Genomic DNA, 21759 nt, shown 5'->3' on the forward strand with positions numbered 1-21759 from the left:
TGTGGTTGTAGTATCTCACGTTTGGTAAGATATATTTGTGTAATTCGTTCTGATTCAAATAGCTGCTTCTCAGCTATATGAATGTAATGATGCAGTGTTGCGAGAGCAAGGAACCAGGTGCAGGCAGAGGTAGTCGGTGTAGTTCTTTTTAATACAAACACCGAACACAAAAAAACACACAAAAGCAAATGGCTGACTAAAGCAGCAAAACTACTTTACAAATGATTCTAAAAGACTTGATTGAACAGCAACACACCACAATAACAATGATCCACAATGTAGGGAACCGAGGGGAAACATTTAAACACATACAAATGTGTTTAAATGAGGGGGCGGAACAGCCGATGCTAACAAGGGTGGCGGAGCCGTCGGGACAGGCCGGGGAGGTGGTGCCGGCGGAGGGTCGGGATCCCAGGAGAGCCGGCGGAGGATCAGGAGCCGGTAGAAGGCGCCGGGGCGGCCGGGACAGGAGAGTGCGCCGGGGCGACCGGGACAGGAGAGGTGCGCCGGGGCGGCCGGGACAGGAGAGGACGCCGGGGCGGCCGGGACAGGAGAGGTGCGCCGGGGCGGCCGGGACAGGAGAGGGGCGCCGGGGCGGCCGGGACAGGAGAGGACGCCGGGGCGGCCGGGACAGGAGAGGGCGCCGGGGTGGCCGGGACAGGAGAGTGCGCCGGGGTGGCCGGGACAGGAGAGGGCGGCAGCAGCCAGACCTCGGCGGACGGCAGCGCTGCTGCTCACCGTACCATGACAATGAAATGCTCTAACTTTTTGTCTCTCATTTGCAAAGTGGTAAAATGTGCTAATATTTGTAAAAAGTTTAGTTAAATGATTTACTTAAATCGCTGTAATTTTTTTGATTGATATTAATTTGTAATCTTTTCTAATAACAATAGCTGAGAATGTGAGGACGCTCACAATGTTTTAATGTCTTCTCTAAGTAGTTTGGAAAGGTGTAAAAATAGATTATTTGTGACTTTTTAAAAAACCTTTAGAATGTTTGAGTTTTAAAAATGGAACCTTCAGAATAATTAAGAATTCTCATTCAAGTCAATGTTTTAAATGTTGAATAAAAGTGTTTCAGGGGGCCAAGCGGGGCACAGGAAGCATCTCACTGCATGCTCTCACTAGAGAAATGTTTTGCTATTTAAAAATGCCCAATGCCACTAGTAGTCAGGATGTCCAATCAAAGGAGAGGAAATCAAAACAAAAAGACCTTGAAACCAGAAATTCTCCTAAACATATGACAATCATGGTATTACAGAGGGGATATATATTGTTGTGTGAAGGCTGAAAAGTACAGAGTGGCTATACATTTCTGAAATACAATACTTGGATCATCTCAAAGGGGAATCGAACCAGGGTCAAAATATTGAAGAACAGGGATGTCCCTACTACACCACAGGGGCTACTGGTGGCACTAGCAGCTCTATATCCTCTCCAAATGTATATTTTACCCCAGCCATTACAATTTTGCTGAGATAAAGTGGGCAACAAAACGTTTGTAACGGAACTAAAGTGTACTGTTGTACAAAGACTATTATAGATGGCTAGCTAATAGCTATACATCCTACTTATAAAGAAATCAATGACTCCAATCACTCCATGGCTGGTTCCTTTCTTTGGAAAACAATAACAGTATAAAACAGGTCACGTAATACAAATTCTCGCAAATAAATGAAAATCATGGTATTTCAGATATGTATTGTTGTGTGAAGGCTGAAAAGCACCAAGTGGAAAAGCATTTTTGAGATACAGAATTTGGAATGTCTGAGAAGGGAATTGAACTGGGGTCACAATATTGAAGGATGATGTTCCCACTACACCACAGGGCCAGCTGGCAAACTGAAGAGTCTCATCGGGTTGTGATCTCTAATACCCGAAATAGCACACACGGATGCATATTTTGAAAATCCACCAGAAACATTTACAACAATATAACTTTTTAAGACAATGGTTCTGTCATCCTTTACACCAATTGTCATCCTAATCCATTCAGCTGTTTCAGAGGAAATGTCATTTAAGTGTGTTTTTATCAACAGCAAAATCGTGAGAAACATCAGTGATGTTTATAGCGCCCCCAAGCGGTATTTCTGTATGGGAGTTTTCCTGTCCATTCCTAGCAGACACATTTATGAGTATGAGTAGTTTGTTTCATAGCTGTTTGGTGTTCTTTTTGGGTTTAATGGACGTCTAAAGTCAGAGACCCGCCCAGCTCAATTTCCTTCGCTGATTTCGGCCATATTGTTTGAGATATCAACTTTGCTTACCTAACATTTAAAGATAATGGTTCAAAGGTCCTTCACACCAAACGGCATGCAAATCCGTTCAGCAGTATCGGAGGAGATGTTGTAAACGAGTTTTTCACAGAAGTCAAAATGGAGGCCATATTGTTTGAGATATCAACTTTTCTTATATAACTTTTAAAGACAATGGTCCAGTGGTCCTTTACACCAATTGTCAACCAAATCTGTTTAGTGGTTTCGAAGGAGATGTCGTTTAAGTGTGTTTTTATTAACAGCAAAATCGTGAGAAACATTGGTGATGTTTATAGCGCCCCCAAGAGGTATTTCTGTATGGGACTTTTTCTGTCCATTCTTGAGTGACACATGTACTAGTATGTTTCGTTTCAAAGCTGTTTGATGTTCCATTTGGGATTAATGGACGTCTAAAGTCATAGACCCGCCCAGCTCAATTTCATTCGCTGATTTCTGTCGTACTATTTAAGATATCAAGTTTCCTTATATAACTTTTAAAGATAACGGTTCAAAGGTCCTTCACACCAAACAGCATGCAAATCCGTTCAGCAGTCTCGGGGGAGATGTCGTTAACGGGTTTTTCACTAAATTCAAAATGAAGGAAAATCCAAGAGACGAATTTGAAAGACCCCAGAGACTTTTTTGGTGAGAAGGGGTATATCTGGAACTTAGTTGCATGTCTCTACGACATTCGGTTCATGAGATCTGAGCTTCACTTTTTCCATTTTTGACTGAGTGCTACAGCGCCACCATGAGGAGTATGGGTACCGTGATGGGTCCTTCGAACCTTGGCTATCTACAATCAGGCAAAGTTTGGAGCGTTTTGAACCAGAGGGGACCGAGCTATGGACCTCTGAAAATGGCCCTAGAGAATAATGATAATAATAATAAAATGTACAAACATAAAAGGGTTCCAGCAACTTCGTTGCTTGGCCCCCTAATAATAAAATGTACAAACATAAAAGGGTTCCAGCAACTTCGTTGCTTGGCCCCCTAATAATAATAAAACGTACAAACATAAAAGGGTTCCAGTAATGTTGAAGAACTAACCTGGGGCTTTTTGATGCACAAGCCCCAGTAACTATAACAACATTATAACACTACAAAATAAAACTGTACCAATTGTTAGATGAAGTCCACTTTTGATCATAAAACCGGAAAGTCAGGAGGTAACTTTTTTATTTGCCTGACATCAGGACGTTGATCTTTAGGTATTACATGTTCTCCAACAATCAAGTCTTTTATGCAAAAATAAATAGAAGGCCGTGATCATATACCATTGGTCATCAGACCACTAAAGAGTCTATACATCCTCAATCAGAAGTGTGTATCCTACATTTGACCATTGTATGGCCTGTAGTGTTCATGAGTGTTCAGTGTGTGGGGCCCTGGAACCACCTATTGCCATTGTTACCTATCTCATTTTCCTCCTTGCTTCTTCTCCTTTTCTCTGCCTTCTTTTCAATCTGCTGCCTTTCCAATGTCCTCACCTATCTCTTTTGGTGGGGTCCTTTACTTCCAACCTTCTATTTCTGTATAGAAGGTATGGCCCACCCTAAAAACGCATGGAAGTACTACAATACTGCTATAACTATAACATAACACAGTAACGCAACACAAATAATTTTAACATTATATCATAATTGAATGACATTATCCCACTATAACATACCACTATAGAGCTACTATAATGCTAATATTATTACACTCACCATTGAGACTGAAGTCCCAGAATACACAGGTCACATTGTTTGCCTGCTAGAAAGAAAATAATTTGAGAGAAAAAGACAAAAACCATTAGTCCCTTTGATTATATCCAGTTACATCTGGGTGATTCAATATTGTCTGGATGGGAGGTGGGTGGGTCCAATGATATTGTCTGGATGGAAGGTGGGTGGGTCCAATGATATTGTCTGGATGGAAGGTGAGTGGGTTCAATGATATGGTCTGGATGGAAGGTGGGTGGGTCCAATGATATTGTCTGGATGGAAGGTGGGTGGGTTCAATGACATTGTCTGGATGGAACTTGGGTGATTCAATACTGTCTGGATGGAATGTGGGTGGGTCCAATGATATTGTCTGGATGGGAGGTGGGTGGTCCAATGATACTGTCTGGATGGAAGGTGGGTGGGTGGGCTCAATTATATTGTCTGGATGGAAGGTGGGTGGATCCAATTATATTGTCTGGATGGGAGGTGGGTGGGTTCAATGATATTGTTGGATGGAATGTGGGTGGGTTCAATTATATTGTTGGGATGGAAGGTGGGTGGATCCAATTATATTGTCTGGATAGGAGGTGGGTGGGTCCAATGATATTGTCTGGATGGGAGGTGGGTGGGTCCAATGATATTGTCTGGATGGGAGGTGGGTGGGTCCAATGATATTGTCTGAAACAGAGGTGGGTGGGTCCAATGATATGGTCTGGATGGGAGGTGGGTGTACCTTTTCACAAGGAACACACACATACACCAACTCACAGGAACACATACACTAACTGTTGTGGAAATTTCTATATACAATGTATTCTCTCTGAGTAAAGGATTGAGTCCCACTGTTAAGATAGGTACAGGAATGTGTGGGACCTGGTATTTGCATAGGGGGCATCTATTGTCTGTCCAGATGGAGATCAATGGGTTTTAGGACAGGATAGGAGAAGATACAACAGGGGGCAGTAAGGTCAGTTGGCCCCTTTGGGTAAACACTACAGTAAACATTATGGCAGGAAGGATAAGGTGGGGGAAGATAGCATTTGACTTGTGTGGTAGAACAAAGGGAAAGGTGTTTGATTGACCTGAGACAGATGGCAACATCTTACCACACCCCTTTTTCCTATGTGATATATACGGTTGAATGAGCTACATTAGTTAGAGGCTCCTCAGACGATTATGTTTGTGTAAGCGGTTGACGCGTCTCTCATAATACTCTGTGCATAATAATTAATAAAATAATGTACAAAGAGAACTTTCTCTCTGTGTCCCTTACTCCGAGTGTCGATACATGGAATTACCATCACACAACTCACAGGAACACACACACCAACTCACAGGAACACACACACCAACTCACAGGAACACACACACTAACTCACAGGAACACATACACCAACTCACAGGAACACATACACTAACTCACAGGAACACATACATCAACTCACAGGAACACATACACTAACTCACAGGAACACCCACTAACTCACAGGAACACTCACTAACTCACAGGAACACATACACTAACTCACAGGAACACATACACTAACTCACAGGAACACATACACTCACTCACAGGACCCACTAACTCACAGGAACACCCACTAACTCACAGGAACACATACACTAACTCACAGAACACCTACTAACTCACAGAACACCCACTAACTCACAGGAACACACACACCAACTCAAAGGAACACACACACCAACTCACAGGAACACACACACCAACTCACAGGAACACACACACCAACTCACAGGAACACACACACCAAATCACAGGAACACATACACTAACTCACAGGAACACACACACAAACTCACAGGAACACACACACTAACTCACAAGAACACATACACTAACTCACAGGAACACATACATTCACTCACAGGACCCACTAACTCACAGGAACACCCACTAACTCACAGGAACACATACACTAACTCACAGAACACCCACTAACTCACAGAACACCCACTAACTCACAGGAACACACACACCAACTCACAGGAACACACACACCAACTCACAGGAACACACACACCAACTCACAGGAACACACACACTAACTCACAGGAACACATACACTAACTCACAGGAACACATACATCAACTCACAGGAATACATACACTAACTCACAGGAACACCCACTAACTCACAGGAACACATACATCAACTCACAGGAACACATACACTAACTCACAGGAACACCCACTAACTCACAGGAACACTCACTAACTCACAGGAACACATACACTAACTCACAGGAACACATACACTAACTCACAGGAACACATACACTCACTCACAGGACCCACTAACTCACAGGAACACCCACTAACTCACAGGAACACATACACTAACTCACAGAACACCTACTAACTCACAGAACACCCACTAACTCACAGGAACACACACACCAACTCAAAGGAACACACACACCAACTCACAGGAACACACACACCAACTCACAGGAACACACACACCAACTCACAGGAACACACACACCAAATCACAGGAACACATACACTAACTCACAGGAACACACACACAAACTCACAGGAACACACACACTAACTCACAAGAACACATACACTAACTCACAGGAACACATACATTCACTCACAGGACCCACTAACTCACAGGAACACCCACTAACTCACAGGAACACATACACTAACTCACAGAACACCCACTAACTCACAGAACACCCACTAACTCACAGGAACACACACACCAACTCACAGGAACACACACACCAACTCACAGGAACACACACACCAACTCACAGGAACACACACACCAACTCACAGGAACACACACACTAACTCACAGGAACACATACACTAACTCACAGGAACACATACATCAACTCACAGGAATACATACACTAACTCACAGGAACACCCACTAACTCACAGGAACACTCACTAACTCACAGGAACACATACACTAACTCACAGGAACACATACACTCACTCACAGGACCCACTAACTCACAGGAACACCCACTAACTCACAGGAACACATACACTAACTCACAGAACACCCACTAACTCACAGGAACACATACACCAACTCACAGGAACACATACATCAACTCACAGGAACACCCACTAACTCACAGGAACATACACTAACTCACAGGAACACATACACTAACTCACAGGAACACATACACTAACTCACAGGAACACCCACTAACTCACAGGAACACATACTCTAACTCACAGGAACACATACACCAACTCACAGGAACACATACATCGACTCACAGGAACACACCCACTAACTCACAGGAACACCCACTAACTCACAGGAACGCATACACTAACTCACAGGAACACCCACTAACTCACAGGAACACATACACTAACTCACAGGAACACATACACTCACTCACAGGAACACATACACTAACTCACAGGAACACATACACTCACTCACAGGACCCACTAACTCACAGGAACACCCACTAACTCACAGGAACACATACACTAACTCACAGAACACCCACTAACTCACAGGAACACATACACTAACTCACAGGAACACACACCAACTCACAGGAACAGCCACTAACTCACAGGAACACACACAAACTCACAGAAATGGGGCGGATGTTTCTTAGGGTGAACTGAAGGTTGTCTGTCAAGTTGCTGATTGTCAGGTTGGCAACACTGGAACCCAGGACTGGACTGATCAGTTCCTTAGCAACTAGACTTGGGTCCTAGACACACACATACATACGTACACAGCGACAAAAGAATCAGGTCAAGGTTTAGAAGTCAGGGTTATAGTTCAAATGTTAGAGGTCAGGGGTTAGTTGTCAGGGTACCTGAAATAGAGAGGTGGTCCTGTAGAAGGTGAATTGGACTCTGCTGGCCAGCAGTTGTTGTTGGAGGGTCAGTCCATCAGTCAGGGAGGAGGGCAGGGTCACAGACCCCAAACCAACGTCCACTGACCTTCTGGACCTGCCGTTCACACTGACCTACACACACCCACACACATTACAGTTATTGAGAGTAGTTAATTAAACTCTAAAACATGTTGTTTGTTATACAGTTAGGTTTGGAAATAATTTGGACACTGACCCAATTTTCACAGTTTGGGCTCTGTACGCCACGACAATGGATTTTAAATGGATTTGAGCTTCAATTTAAGGGGTTGAACAAAAAACTCCAGACCTTTCATCTGCATAATTGATGAAGCAATAACAAAGGAATAGAAACAGCTTTTGAGTTTTTGAGACACATCCTTGAAACAGCTTTTGAGTCAATTGTCCATTTACTTTTGGACAGAGGTGGCTACATGTTAAAGAGCTATAATTCCTAAACCCTTTCTTCAATTTGGATGTGAATACCTTCAAATTATAACTGTGAGACTGCACTTTCAGTCCATATTCATTATTTAACTGTAACATGAATATATGTTGGTAAACAGCCGAAATAACAAAACTTGTGTCAGTGTCCAATTATTTCCAGACCCAACCGCATCTAGGAATTCACTCTGATGTTGCTAGTTATCCTCAATAGGTTTCATGTGTTGGGTGCCTCATCTCTGCTAGCCTAACCATAACCCAAACACAGTGATTGAGTTGACACTCAGATGTACGTATTTGTATTGGATTTTGAAGCCTGACATTCTAGTTCTTCCAATTTTCATTGAATCCCATGTCCTAAATTGAGTTGGGTAATTTATTTAGTTTTCAGTTACAATTTCCTATGGCATTTCAGTAATTTAATCTCAAAAGATATTGTCTTGGACACTTCTCAATCTAATTTCCTCAGTATATCAGCTAGTTTCTCCGCAAAGTATTTATGTGTTCAAAATATTGATAAAGGTCACCATATTATTCATCGAGGCTCTACCCTGAGCACATTAATATAGATCTGCTTTTTACTGGGATTTGAATAGCTTGGATCCCTTGTTTGTCCACATATAGTCCATCATTTAGCCTGGGAAAAGCCAGACAACCACCAACCTGTAATACATATACAGGTGCTGGTCATAAAATTAGAATATCATCAAAAAGTTGATTAATTTCAGTAATTCCATTCAAAAAGTGAAACTTGTATAATGTATACATTCATTCCACACAGACTGATATATTTCAAGTGTTTATTTCTTTTCATTTTGATTATTATATCTGACAACTAATGAAAACCCCAAATTCAGTATCTCAGAAAATTTGAATATTGTGAAAAGGTTCAATATTGAAGACACCTAGTGCCACACTAATCAGCTAATTAACTCAAAACACCTGCAAAGCCCTTTAAATGGTCTCTCAGTCTAGTTCTGTAGGCAACACAATCATGGGGAAGACTGCTGACTTGACAGCTGTCCAAAAGATGACCATTGACATCTTGCACAAGGAGGGCAAGACACAAAAGGTCATTGCTAAAGAGGCTAGCTGTTCACAGAGCTCTGTGTCCAAGCACATTAATAGAGAGGCGAAGGGAAGGAAAAGATGTGGTAGAAAAAAGTATACAAGCAACAGGGATAACCGCACCCTGGAGAGGATTGTGAAACAAAACCCATTCAAATATGTGGGGGAGATTCACAAAGAGTGGACTGCAGCTGGAGTCAGTGCTTCAAGAACCACCATGCACAGATGTATGCAAGACATGGGTTTCAGCTGTTGTATTCCTTGTGTCAAGCCACTCTTGCCTGGGCTAAAGATAAAAAGGACGGGACTGCTGCTGAGTGGTCCAAAGTTATGTTCTCTGATGAAAGTAAATTTTGCATTTCCTTTGGAAATCAAGGTCCCAGAGTCTGGAGGAAGAGAGGAGAGGCACATCATCCACGTTGCTTGAAGTCAAGTGTAAAGTTTCCACAGTCAGTGATGGTTTGGGGTGCCATGTCATCTGCTGGTGTTGGTCCACTGTGTTTTCTGAGGTCCAAGGTCAACGCAGCCGTCTACCAGGAAGTTTTAGAGCACATCATGCTTCCTGCTGCTGACCAACTTTATGGAGATGCAGATTTCAATTTCCAACAGGACTTGGCACCTGCACACAGTGCCAAAGCTACCAGTACCTGGTTTAAGGACCATGGTATCCCTGTTCTTAATTGGCCAGCAAACTCGCCTGACCTTAACCCTATAGAAAATCTATGGGGTATTGTGAAGAAGAAGATGCGATACGCCAGACCCAACAATGCAGAAGAGCAGAAGGCCACTATCAGAGCAACCTGGGCTTTCATAACACCTGAAAGTCCAGATGTTGTGTAATTCAGGCAAAAGGGGCCCCAAATAAGTATTGAGTGCTGTACATGCTCATACTTTTCATGTTCATACTTTTCAGTTGGCCAACATTTCTAAAGTTTTTTTGTATTGGTCTTAAGTAATATTCTAATTTTCTGAGATACTGAATTTGGGATTTTCATTAGTTGTCAGTTATAATCATCAAAATGTAATAAAGAAACTCTTGAAATATATCAGTCTGTGTGGAATGAATGTATATATTATACAAGTTTCACTTTTTGAATGGAATTACTGAAATAAATACATTTTTGATATTCTAATTTTATAACCAGCACCTATACTGTATAGGTGAAGCTGAGCTGGGACAGACAAAGGAAGCAGAAGTATGACCCAGGCAGAGACAGAACAGGCACAACTTGTAAGAATAACAAAAGTGATGTTGAAGCTGCATGAGCGAGGACATGCGGACCTGTCCTGAAATCCTTAGTGGGTTTGTTCCAGCTAAATTTCTTTCACAGCAACAATGCCATATTCTGCCATATTCTAAAGTGGTGCAAGCCTTAATGTGTTCTCCCCAGAGGAATACTTTGGCTTCTGTTTGTCAATTTTCTAGCTGGTTTATGTTTGCCAGACAGGAATTCATACAGATGACATAAGAGGAAACATTAAAGTAGGATGGTTTAGATAAGCAGATCTCATGCTTCACAGTATCAAATACATTTTTAAGATCCAAAAATAATTATTTGTTTCTTCTGGTTAAACCAAATCTGCATCCATTGCAGTAATGTCACGTAGAAACAAAAATGTTAGTTGAAACATAGCTGAGTGTTATGGTGACTATACCTGTAGGTTATCAGGGTTGGAAACAGAGAACGAGGCTCCCTGGAAGTGTGTCCCGTTCACTCTCCTGACGGCTACAACCAGTGAATTAGAGGACAGAATTTCACTGTTGTTCTTGACAACCAGTTTCCGGCCCAGCCCATCTATAGCCTGGATCAGCCTATTAGCGACAAAGACAACGGTTTTGTACACTGGGTATTTCTGCCTCAACTTTTATTAATAAAATGACTGTGTGTGTTTGTGTGTTTACCTGCTGGCGGCTGTAGAGATGGCTAGTGTGTTTTCGTCCATCAAGTTGCTAATAACAGTGAGGGCTTTCTGAGCCAGAGACTGACTGATGCTTGGACTCTGCAGGAGGTCCTCCAGACGCTCCATCACATCTTCCACCTGGGAACAGGTACAGTTAGGTCCAGAAATATTTGGACACTGACACAATTTTCATAATTGTGGCTCTGTATGCTACCACAATGGATTTGAAATGAAACAACAAAGATCCAATTGAAGTGCAGACTTTCAGCTTTAAATCAAGGGGTTGAACATTTTCATACACAGCTCCTTATTACAGGGTCTCAAATGTAATTGGACAAATTAATACAATCAAATACAATTTTAATTTTTCATACTTTAACAAGAATCTTTTGGAGGCCATGACTGCTTGAAGTCTGGAACACATGGACATCACCAAACGCTGAGTTTCCTCTTTTGTGATGCTTTGCCAGGCCTTTACTGCAGCTGTCTTCAGTTGTTGTTTGTTTGTGGCTCTTTCTGCCTCAACTTTTGTCTTCAGCAATTGAAATGCATACTCAATCAGGTTGAAATCAGGCAATTGACCCGGCCAATTGCAGAATATTCCACTTCATTGCCTTAAAAAACTCCTGGATGGCTTTTGCAGTATGTTTTGGGTCATTTTCCATCTGTAAAGTGAAGTGCCATCCAATCAACTTTGCTGAATTTGGCTGAATCTGAGCAGACAATACAGGTGCTGGTCATATAATTAGAATATCATAAAAAAGTTGATTTATTTCAGTAATTCCATTCAAAAAGTGAAACTTATATAATGTATACATTCATTCCACACAGACTGATATATTTCAAGTCTTTATTTCTTTTAATTTTGATGATTATAACTGACAACTAATGAAAAACCCAAATTCAGTATCTCAGAAAATTAGAATATTACTTAAGACCAATACAAAAAAACTATTTTTAGAAATGTTGGCCAACTGAAAAGTATGAACATGAAAAGTATGAGCATGTACAGCACTCAGTACTTATTTGGGGCCCCTTTTGCCTGAATTACACAACACCTGGGCTTTCAGGTGTTATGAAAGCCCAGGTTGCTCTGATAGTGGCCTTCTGCTCTTCTGCATTGTTGGGTCTGGCGTATCGCATCTTCCTCTTCACAATACCCCATAGATTTTCTATAGGGTTAAGGTCAGGCGAGTTTGATGGCCAATTAAGAACAGGGATACCATGGTCCTTAAACCAGGTACTGGTAGATTTGGCACTGTGTGCAGGTGCCAAGTCCTGTTGGAAAATGAAATCTGCATCTCCATAAAGTTGGTCAGCAGCAGGAAGCATGATGTGCCCTAAAACTTCCTGGTAGACGGCTGCGTTGACCTTGGACCTCAGAAAACACAGTGGACCAACACCAGCAGATGACATGGCACCCCAAACCAACACTGACTGTGGAAACTTTACACTTGACTTCAAGCAATGTGGATGATGTGCCTCTCCTCTCATCCTCCAGACTCTGGGACCTTGATTTCCAAAGGAAATGCAAAATTTACTTTCATCAGAGAATATAACTTTGGAACACTCAGCAGCAGTCCAGTCCTTTTTGTCTTTAGCCCAGGCGAGACGCTTCTGACGCTGTGTCTTGTTCAAGAGTGGCTTGACACAAGGAATGCAACAGCTGAAACCCATGTCTTGCATACGTCTGTGCATGGTGGTTCTTGATGCACTGACTCCAGCTGCAGTCCACTCTTTGTGAATCTCTCCCACATTTTTGAATGGGTTTTGTTTTACAATCCTCTCCAGGGTGTGGTTATCCCTATTGCGTGTACTCTTTTTTTCTACCACATCTTTTCCTTCCCTTCGCCTCTCTATTAATGTGCTTGAACACAGAGCTCTGTGAACAGCCAGCCTCTTTAGCAATGACCTTTTGTGTCTTACCCTCCTTGTGCAAGGTGTCAATGGTCATCTTTTGGACAGCTGTCAAGTCAGCAGTCTTCCCCATGATTGTGTAGCCTACAGAACTAGACTAAGAGACCATTTAAAGGCCTTTGCAGGTGTTCTGAGTTAATTAGCTGATTAGAGTGTGGCACCAGGTGTCTTCAATATTGAACCTTTTCACAATATTAAAATTTTCTGAGATACTGAATTTGGGGTTTTCATTAGTTGTCAGATATAATAATCAAAATGAAAAGAAATAAACACTTGAAATATATCAGTCTGTGTGGAATGAATGTTTACATTATACAAGTTTCACTTTTTGAATGGAATTACTGAAATAAATCAACTCAGAATAAATCTGGCTGCTTCTGTCTTCTGTCGCATCATCAATAAACACTAGTAACCCAGTGCCATTGGAAGCCATGCATTACCATGCCATCACACTGCCTCAATCATGTTTTACAGATGATGTGGTATGCTTCGGATCATGACCCATTCCAAGCCTTCTCCATAGCTTTCCCCCCTTCATTCTGGTACAGGTTGATCTTAGTTTCATCTGTCCAAAGCATGCTGTTCAAGAACTGGGCTGGCTATTTTAGATGTTTTTTGGTAAAGTCAAATCTGGCCTTTCTATTCTTGAGGTTTATGAATGGTTTGCTCCTTTTGGTGAACCCTCTGTATTTGCTCTCGTAAAGTCTTCTCTTCATGGGAGACTTGGATAATGATATGTCTAGCTCCTGGAGAGTTTTCTGCTGGATGTTGTGAAGGGATTTTTCTTGACCATGGAAAGGTTCCTACAATCATCCACCACTGTTGTCTTCTGTGGATATCTAGGCCTTTTTGTGTTCTCAGTATGTACCAAACTATTGATTTGGCGACTCCTAATATTCCTGTTCTCTCTGTGATGGATTTTCTTTTTGCAGCCTAAGGATGGCCTGTTTCTCTTGCATTGAGAGCTCCTTTGAGTTCACAGTAACATCTTCCAAATGCAAATGCTACACCTGGAATCAACTCCAGACCTATTACCTGGTTAATTGATGAAGAAGTAATAAAGGAATAGCCCACACCAGTCCATGAAAACAGCTTTTGAGTCAATTGTCCAATTACTTTTGTTCCTTGAATAAGAGGGGGCTACATATTAAAGAGATGTAATTCCTCCAACTTGGATGTGATTATCCTCAAATTAAAGTTTGGCCACTTTAAGCCAATATTCATTACTTAACCATAACTTAAAATTATTTTGGTAAACAGCCAAAATAGCAAAACTTGTCAGGGTCCAATTATTTCCGGAACAAACGTATATAGTGGGTATAGAAAAGAATCACCCCCCTTTAAAATAATCAAATTTTGTTGCTTTGCAGCCTGAAATGAAGACAGACACAGTTTTTGATTCATTCAGCTGTATTTACTCAGTGCAACTTATAACATCCAAGTGAAAGATATAACACCAATGTCAGAAAAAAATTAAATAAAAAAAAACATAATCACTGAGTTGTAAAAAGGATCACCCCCTTGTGTCAGTATTTTGTTGAACCACCTTTTGCTTTAATTACAGCCTTTAGTCTGTTGGGATATGTCTCTACTAACTTTGCACATCTAGACATTACAATATTTGACCACTCTTCTTTGCAGAACTGCTCAAGTACAGTTAAATTTGATAGTGACCGTTTGTGGACTGCTGTCTTCAAGTCATTCCACAGATTTTCTATGGGGTCCAGGCTCTGACTAGGCCATGCAAGGACAGTCACCTTATTCTCCTTGAACCACTGTGTGGTCAGTTTTGCTGTGTGCTTTGGGTCATTGTCATGTTGGAAGGTAAATCTTCTTCCCATTGACAACTTTCTGGCAGAGAACAGCAGATTTTCCTCAAGAATTTGACAGTATTTTGCCCCATCCATTTTTCCTTCTATCCTGACAAGTTGTTTCTCTCCAGGCCCTGCTGCAGAGAAACAACCCCATAACATAATATTACCACCTCCATGCTTTACTGTAGGAATGGTGTTATTTAGATGGTGAACTGTATTGGATTTTCGCCAGACATATCGTTTGGCGTTGAGGCCAAATAATTAAATTTTAGTCTCATCTGACCATAACCCCTTTTTCCATGTGGCCTTAGAATCTTCAAGGTGCGTTTTGGCAAAGCTCAGTCGTGACTGCATGTGGTCTTTCTTGAGGAGTGGCTTTTTTCGTGCAACCCTCCCATACAAGCCACATTTGTGGAGAATTTTTGATATTGTTGTCACATGCACACAATGACCACTCTTTGTCATTAATTCCTGCAACTGCTTCAGAGTTGCTGCTGTAAGCCTCTTGGTAGCCTCTCTGACCAGTTTCCTCCTGGCTCTTTCATTCAGTTTGGAGCGAAGTCCTGACCCAGAGAGTGTCTTTGCTGTACCAAATACTTAGAATTTTTTTTGTATCCATCTCCTGACTTGTGCCTGTCAACAACTTTATCCCGGATATCTTTTGACAATGCCTTGCCACCCATAGTTGATTGTTTTCTTCAGTTGCACTACCAAGGACTGAAATGCTTCAGGAAAAGCTTGTTTCATGCTGAGCTAATCAAAATGACCACAGCTGATCACAGTTGAAAGTCAGTTGGCTTTGTGTGCTATTGAGAAGGTGATTAACTACACCTTGTTGGGTTTACAAGTCATTTTTAGGAGGGGGTGATTCTTTTTCCAACTGATTCTTTTCTATACCCACTGTACATCAATCAATTATTCAACCAACCAATCAGTCAATATATCAATCAGTGTCTGACCTGTGAGGAGTTAAGCTGGGAGGCTTGTTGTGTCTGGTTGAAAAGCTCCTCTAACTCATACTGCTGTTGGGCCTCCTGGCTGAACAAGTCATCCATCTGCTGCTGCACCTCCTGTTGCTCACTATCCTCCTGCTCCTCCTCTCGCTTCCTATGCTCCTTCTCCTTCATCTCCTCCAGCTCCTCCTTCCCCTTATGCTGCTCCTCCAGCATTTCCTGCAGCTCTTTAACCTTCTGCTCCTCCTTCACATTCTGCTTCTCATTATCCTCCTGCTCCTTCTTCAGCTTTCCCAGCAGTACCTCCTTCACTTCCTCCGGTTCTTCCTTCAAATCCTGCTGCAATTTAACCTCCTGTTGCTGCTCTTTCATCAATTGTTCCTCTTTTACCTCTTGTCTCTTAAAATCCTTATGCTCCTCAACTTTCTGCTCCTCCTTCACCTCCTGCTTCCCCTTCACCTCCTGCTGCCCCTCCAGCATTTCTTGCTTCTCCTTTATCTCATCCTGCCACTCCTCCAGATTCCCCTGCTGCTCCTGCGTCACCTCATGCAGCCCAGGAGTAGGTGTAAAATACTGTAATGTAGTTTCTGATATAGCCGATGGGTGGTCAGCAGGTATGACTTTTGTGGTTGTTTTGAGATAAAAGTAACGCCTGAACCCTGTGGTCGGGTGGGGGTTAAAGTCAGGGCTCACATCTGTGGTCGGGTCGGGGTTAAAGTTATGCCTGAGCCCTGTTGTTGGGTGGGGGTTAAAGTTAGTGCTCAGATCTGTGGTCTTTTTGGTGTTAGTGTCAAAAGTAAGACCAAGACCTGTGGTTATGTATGGGTTAGGGTTAAGGCTACGACTAAGTTCTGTGGTTGTATTTGAGTTAATTTTAGGGCTGATATTTGCAGTTGTCTTTGGTTTAAGATCGAGGCTAAGAATAGGATATGTGGTTGTATTGGAGTTAGGATCAAGGCTAAGAATAGGATGTGTGGTAGTATTGGAGTTAGGATCAAGGCTAAGAATAGGATATGTGGTTGTATTGGAGTTAGGATCAAGGTTAAGAAGGGGATGTGTGGTTGTGTCAGGATTAAGAATGGGATGTGTGGTGGTGTTGGGGTTAAGGTCAAGGTTAAGAATGGGATGTGTGGTTGTGTCAGGATTAAGAATGGGATGTGTGGTTGTGTTGGGGTTAAGATCGAGGCTAATAATAGGATGTGTGGTTGTGTCGGGATTAAGGTTAAGAATGGGATGTGAGGTTGTATTGGAGTTAGGATCAAGGCTAAGAATAGGATGTGTGGTTGTATTGGAGTTAGGATCAAGGTTAAGAAGGGGATGTGTGTTTGTGTCAGGATTAAGAATGGGATGTGTGTTTGTGTTGTGGTTAAGATCAAGGCTAATAATAGGATGTGTGGTTGTGTCGGGGTTAAGGTTAAGAATGGGATATGTGGTTTTGTTGGGGTTAAGATCAAAGTTATGAATGGGACGTGTGGTTGTGTCAGGATTAAGAATGGGATGTGTGGTTGTGTTGGGGTTAAGATCGAGGCTAATAATAGGATGTGTGGTTGTGTCGGGGTTAGGATCAAGGTTAAGAAGGGGATGTGTGTTTGTGTCAGGATTAAGAATGGGATGTGTGGTTGTGTTGGGGTTAAGATTGAGGCTAATAATTGGATGTGTGGTTGTGTCGGGGTTAAGGTTAAGAATGGGATGTGTGGTTTTGTTGGGGTTAAGAATGGGATGTGTGGTTGTGTTGGGGTTAAGATCGAGGCTACGAATAGGATGTGTGATTGTGTCAGGGTTAAGAATGGGATGTGTGGGTGTGTCAGGGTTAAGAATAGGATGTGTGGTTGTGTTGGGGTTAAGATCAAGACTAAGAATAGGCTGTGTGGTTGTGATGTGGTTAAGATCAAGGTTAAGAATGGGATGTGTGGTTGTGTTGGGGTTAAGATCAAGGTTAAGAATGGGATGTGTGGTTGTGTTGGGGTTATGGTTGGCATTGAGACCTGTGGTTGTATTTGGGTTATGGTTAGGGATGAGCTTAGTCGTCATGTTGGGGTTGGAGTTGGTCACATTAGAGTTAATGTTAGGGCTGAGTTCTGTGGTCATGTTGGGGTTAATGTTAGGGCTGAGTTCTGTGGTCATGTTGGGGTTAAAGTTAGGGCTGAGTTCTGTGGTCATGTTGGGGTTAAAGTTTGGAAATCGGGTGATTGACAGGACTGTTTCTTGGCTACTATTTGCTGTCAGTGGATCTGAAAGAATAAAGATGGCGGTCAGTTCAAAACAAGTAAATCACTGCTTACTAATGAGTGTGTCTGAATTATGAACGTTTGTGCCTGTACAGATTTCTGTGTGAATGTGCTAGGTTGATCAATGGCTTCCAGTTGATTCCACCAATGAGCACCCAGGACAGAGAGGATTTTGACTGGGTTGGATGGGATGCTAGAGCTGGCGGCAAGTAGCACTTGGGAAGAGTTGTGGACTGAGTTAGAGCATTGCCAGAAGATATGCAGGGACAGTTCATTGTGCTGCTATATAGGCAAGAACCATGGTCTTGTAGTGGAAACCAGATTCAACTGGAGGCCATTGGGATTACGTGGTCGAACTTGGGAAATTTGAACACCGAAGGGCTGAAATTTACAAATGTGTATTTGATCACAGAATCAGTTCTGGCTTCTCTCAATGTCTTTATATATATTTTTGTAGAAAGAAAGTCTTTAAATTTTTATGAAGTTAGAAAGCAGCATGTGAGCAAATTATTTGGCCATACATAAAAGTGGAGCTATTTGTCCACACATGAAAGTGGAGATATGTGGCCACATATAAATATTCGGTTTGGACCAGGGACATAATAATTTTTTGTTGCCTTCAGGTCCGTTGTTCTCCTTTCCTTTGGATATTTTGCGTAGGTTCGTGGGGTACATGGGTGTAGGCAGCAGGGTGGAGGGAAGGGTTTTAAAATACTTACAAGACCGTGAGGTGGAGAGCTGCTGTTCTGGGGATGGCAATGCTGAAACAGGAAATGAAATGTCTTGCTAAGTGTCTCTCTCCCTCTTCTTCACAAAATATTAATATTCCTTCAATTGCGATCTTCTAATAATAAATAATATTATTCCAAAAAAGTTGGGACACTGTACAATTGTGAATAAAAACAGAATGCAATGATGTGGAAGTTTCTAATTTCAATATTTTATTCAGAATACAACATAGATGACATATCAAATGTTTAAACTGAGAAAATGTATCACTTTAAGGGAAAAATAAGTTGATTTTAAATTTCATGGCATCAACACATCTCAAAAAAGTTGGGACAAGGCCGTGTTTACCACTGTGTGGCATCACCTCTTCTTTTTATAACAGACTGCAAACATCTGGGGAGTGAGGAGACAAGTTGCTCAAGTTTATGAATAGGAATGTTGTCCCATTCTTTTCTAATACAGGCTTCTAGTTGCTCAACTGTCTTAGGTCTTCTTTGTCGCACATTCCTCTTTATGATGCGCCAAATGTTTTCTATGGGGGAAAGTTCTGGACTGCAGTCTGGCCGGATCCTTCTTCTATGCAGCCATGACATTGTAATTGATGCAGTATGTGGTCTGGCATTGTCATGTTTGGAAATTGCAAGGTCTTCCCTGAAAGAGACGACGTCTGGATGGGAGCATATGTTGTTCTAGAACTTGGATATAACTGTCAGCATTGATGGTGCCTTTCCAGATGTGTAGGCTGCCCATGCCACACGCACTCATGCAACCCCATACCATCAGAGATGCAGGCTTCTGAACTGAGCGCTGATAATAACTTGTGTTGTCCTTGTCCTCTTTAGTCCGGATGACATGGCGTCCCAGTTTTCCAAAATGGACTTCTAATTTTGATTCGTCTGACCACAGAACACTTTTCCACTTTGCCACAGTCCATTTTAAATGATCCTGGGCCCAGAGAAAACGCCTGCGCTTCTGGATCCTGTTTAGATACGGCTTCTTTTTTGACCTATAGAGTTTTAGCCGGCAACGGCGAATGACACGGTGGATTGTGTTCACCGACAATGTTTTCTGGAAGTATTCCTGAGCCCATGTTGTGATTTCCATTACAGTATCATTCCTGTATGTGATGCAGTGCCTTCTGAGGGCCCGAAGATCACGGGCATCCAGTATGGTTTTCCGGCATTGATCCTTACCATTGTTCCAGATTCTCTGAATCTTTGGATGATATTATGCACTGTAGATGATGATAACGTCAAACTCTTTGCAATTTTTCTCTGAGAAACTCCTTTCTGATATTGCTCCATTCTTTTTCGCCGCAGCATTGGGGGAATTGGTGATCCTCTGCTCATCTTGACTTCTGAGAGACACTGCCACTCTGAGAGGCTCTTTTTATACCCAATCATGTTGCCAATTGACATAATAACTTGCAAATTGGTCCTCCAGCTGTTCCTTATCTGTACATTTAACTTTTCCGGCCTCTTATTGCTACCTGTCCCAACCTTTTTGGAATGTGTAGCTCTCATGAAATCCAAAATGCGCCAATATTTGGCATGACATTACTAAATGTCTCACTTTCAACATTCGATATGTTATCTATATTCTATTGTGAATTAAATATAAGTTTATGAGATTTGTAAATTATTCCATTCCTTTTTTAATCACAATTTGTATAGCGTCCCAACTTTTTTGGAATCGGGTTTGTACTTTTTTATTTATAAAAACACTGTGACATTGAGCAGATCCAAATATTTGGATACCTTTCATCACCCATTTTAGAGCTCAAACCTGTTTAACTTGGTCGTCAGTCATTTCCTTTGTTAGTTCCCTTTCTGTTGAGCAACAGTATGTTCTGGAAGTATTGGGGAATGTAATGCATGCTGTAGATATGTCTAACTATATGGTCAGGGTTAGGCTACCTGACCCTGAGGCTTATACATGAGGTTTTACTCTGTTTCACCACAGCTCCTCCAAAACATGGAACAGTCTGATTAATGCACTGAAGGTCTAGCTGGATAAGAGCATTAAATAAATTAAGTAAATGCAAAATGTTACTGGCAAATTAGGATTACCTAGCAGATTAAGGTTAAATTCTGTCTGCCTGGGTTAAATCATGTCTGTCAGGGTTACTGTAGGTTCTGTCTGTCAGGGTTAGGTTCTGTCTGTCAGGGTTACTGTAGGGTCTGTCTGTCAGGGTTACTGTAGGTTCTGTCTGTCAGGGTTAGGTTCTGTCTGTCAGGGTTACTGTAGGTTCTGTCTGTCAGGGTTAGGTTCTGTCTGTCAGGGTTACTGTAGGGTCTGTCTGTCAGGGTTACTGTAGGTTCTGTCTGTCAACGTTACTGTAGGTTCTGTCTGTAAGGGTTACTGTAGCTTCTGTCTGTCAAGGTTACTGTAGGTTCTGTCTGTCAGGGTTACTGTAGGTTCTGTCTGTCAGGGTTAGGTTCTGTCTGTCAGGGTTACTGTAGGGTCTGTCTGTCAGGGTTAGGGTCTGTCTGTCAGGGTTACTGTAGGTTCTGTCTGTCAGGGTTACTGTAGGTTCTGTCTGTCAGGGTTACTGTAGGGTCTGTCTGTCAGGGTTACTGTAGGTTCTGTCTGTCAGGGTTACTGTAGGTTCTGTCTGTCAGGGTTACTGTAGGGTCTGTCTGTCAGGGTTACTGTAGGGTCTGTCTGTCAGGGTTAGGGTCTGTATCAGTGTCAGGGCTGGGGTCAGTTTGTCTCACCACAGGGCAGGCTGCTGTCTGTCTGTCTGGCCTTGGCACTCGACACACCCCATTGGGCAGAGTCCCATCTGATCACAGAGCCGTCCTCACAGGAGGTGTGTTTTCCCATGTTGTCCCACATGCGGAAAAGGTAGAGCTCCACCT

The 21759-nt window shown here is 42.2% G+C and overlaps 1 protein-coding gene across 2 annotated transcripts in view; it reads right to left on the bottom strand.

Moving 5' to 3' along the window:
- Positions 1 to 21756, bottom strand: part of LOC105007518 (adhesion G-protein coupled receptor G4) — a 41855-nt gene extending 20099 nt beyond the window's left edge. Inside the window, exons 1-8 of one of the 2 annotated variants that reach the window (XM_020041652.3) lie at positions 21616 to 21756; positions 18889 to 18930; positions 15948 to 18172; positions 11259 to 11395; positions 11012 to 11168; positions 7805 to 7957; positions 7574 to 7696; positions 3968 to 4010 (exon numbers count right to left, since the gene is read on the bottom strand). In XM_020041652.3, coding sequence (XP_019897211.3) covers positions 3968 to 4010; positions 7574 to 7696; positions 7805 to 7957; positions 11012 to 11168; positions 11259 to 11395; positions 15948 to 18172; positions 18889 to 18930; positions 21616 to 21736 — 3001 coding nt within the window. In that variant the 5' untranslated portion in view covers positions 21737 to 21756. Of the gene's footprint in view, positions 1 to 3967; positions 4014 to 7573; positions 7697 to 7804; positions 7958 to 11011; positions 11169 to 11258; positions 11396 to 15947; positions 18173 to 18888; positions 18931 to 21615 lie in introns of both variants that reach the window. The other variant, XM_020041651.3, reaches the window with a different exon arrangement.
- Positions 21757 to 21759: the final 3 nt, after the last annotated feature.

This window comes from Esox lucius, chromosome 21 (genome assembly GCF_011004845.1).
Source record: "Esox lucius isolate fEsoLuc1 chromosome 21, fEsoLuc1.pri, whole genome shotgun sequence".
NCBI classification, from domain to species: Eukaryota; Metazoa; Chordata; class Actinopteri; order Esociformes; family Esocidae; genus Esox; species Esox lucius.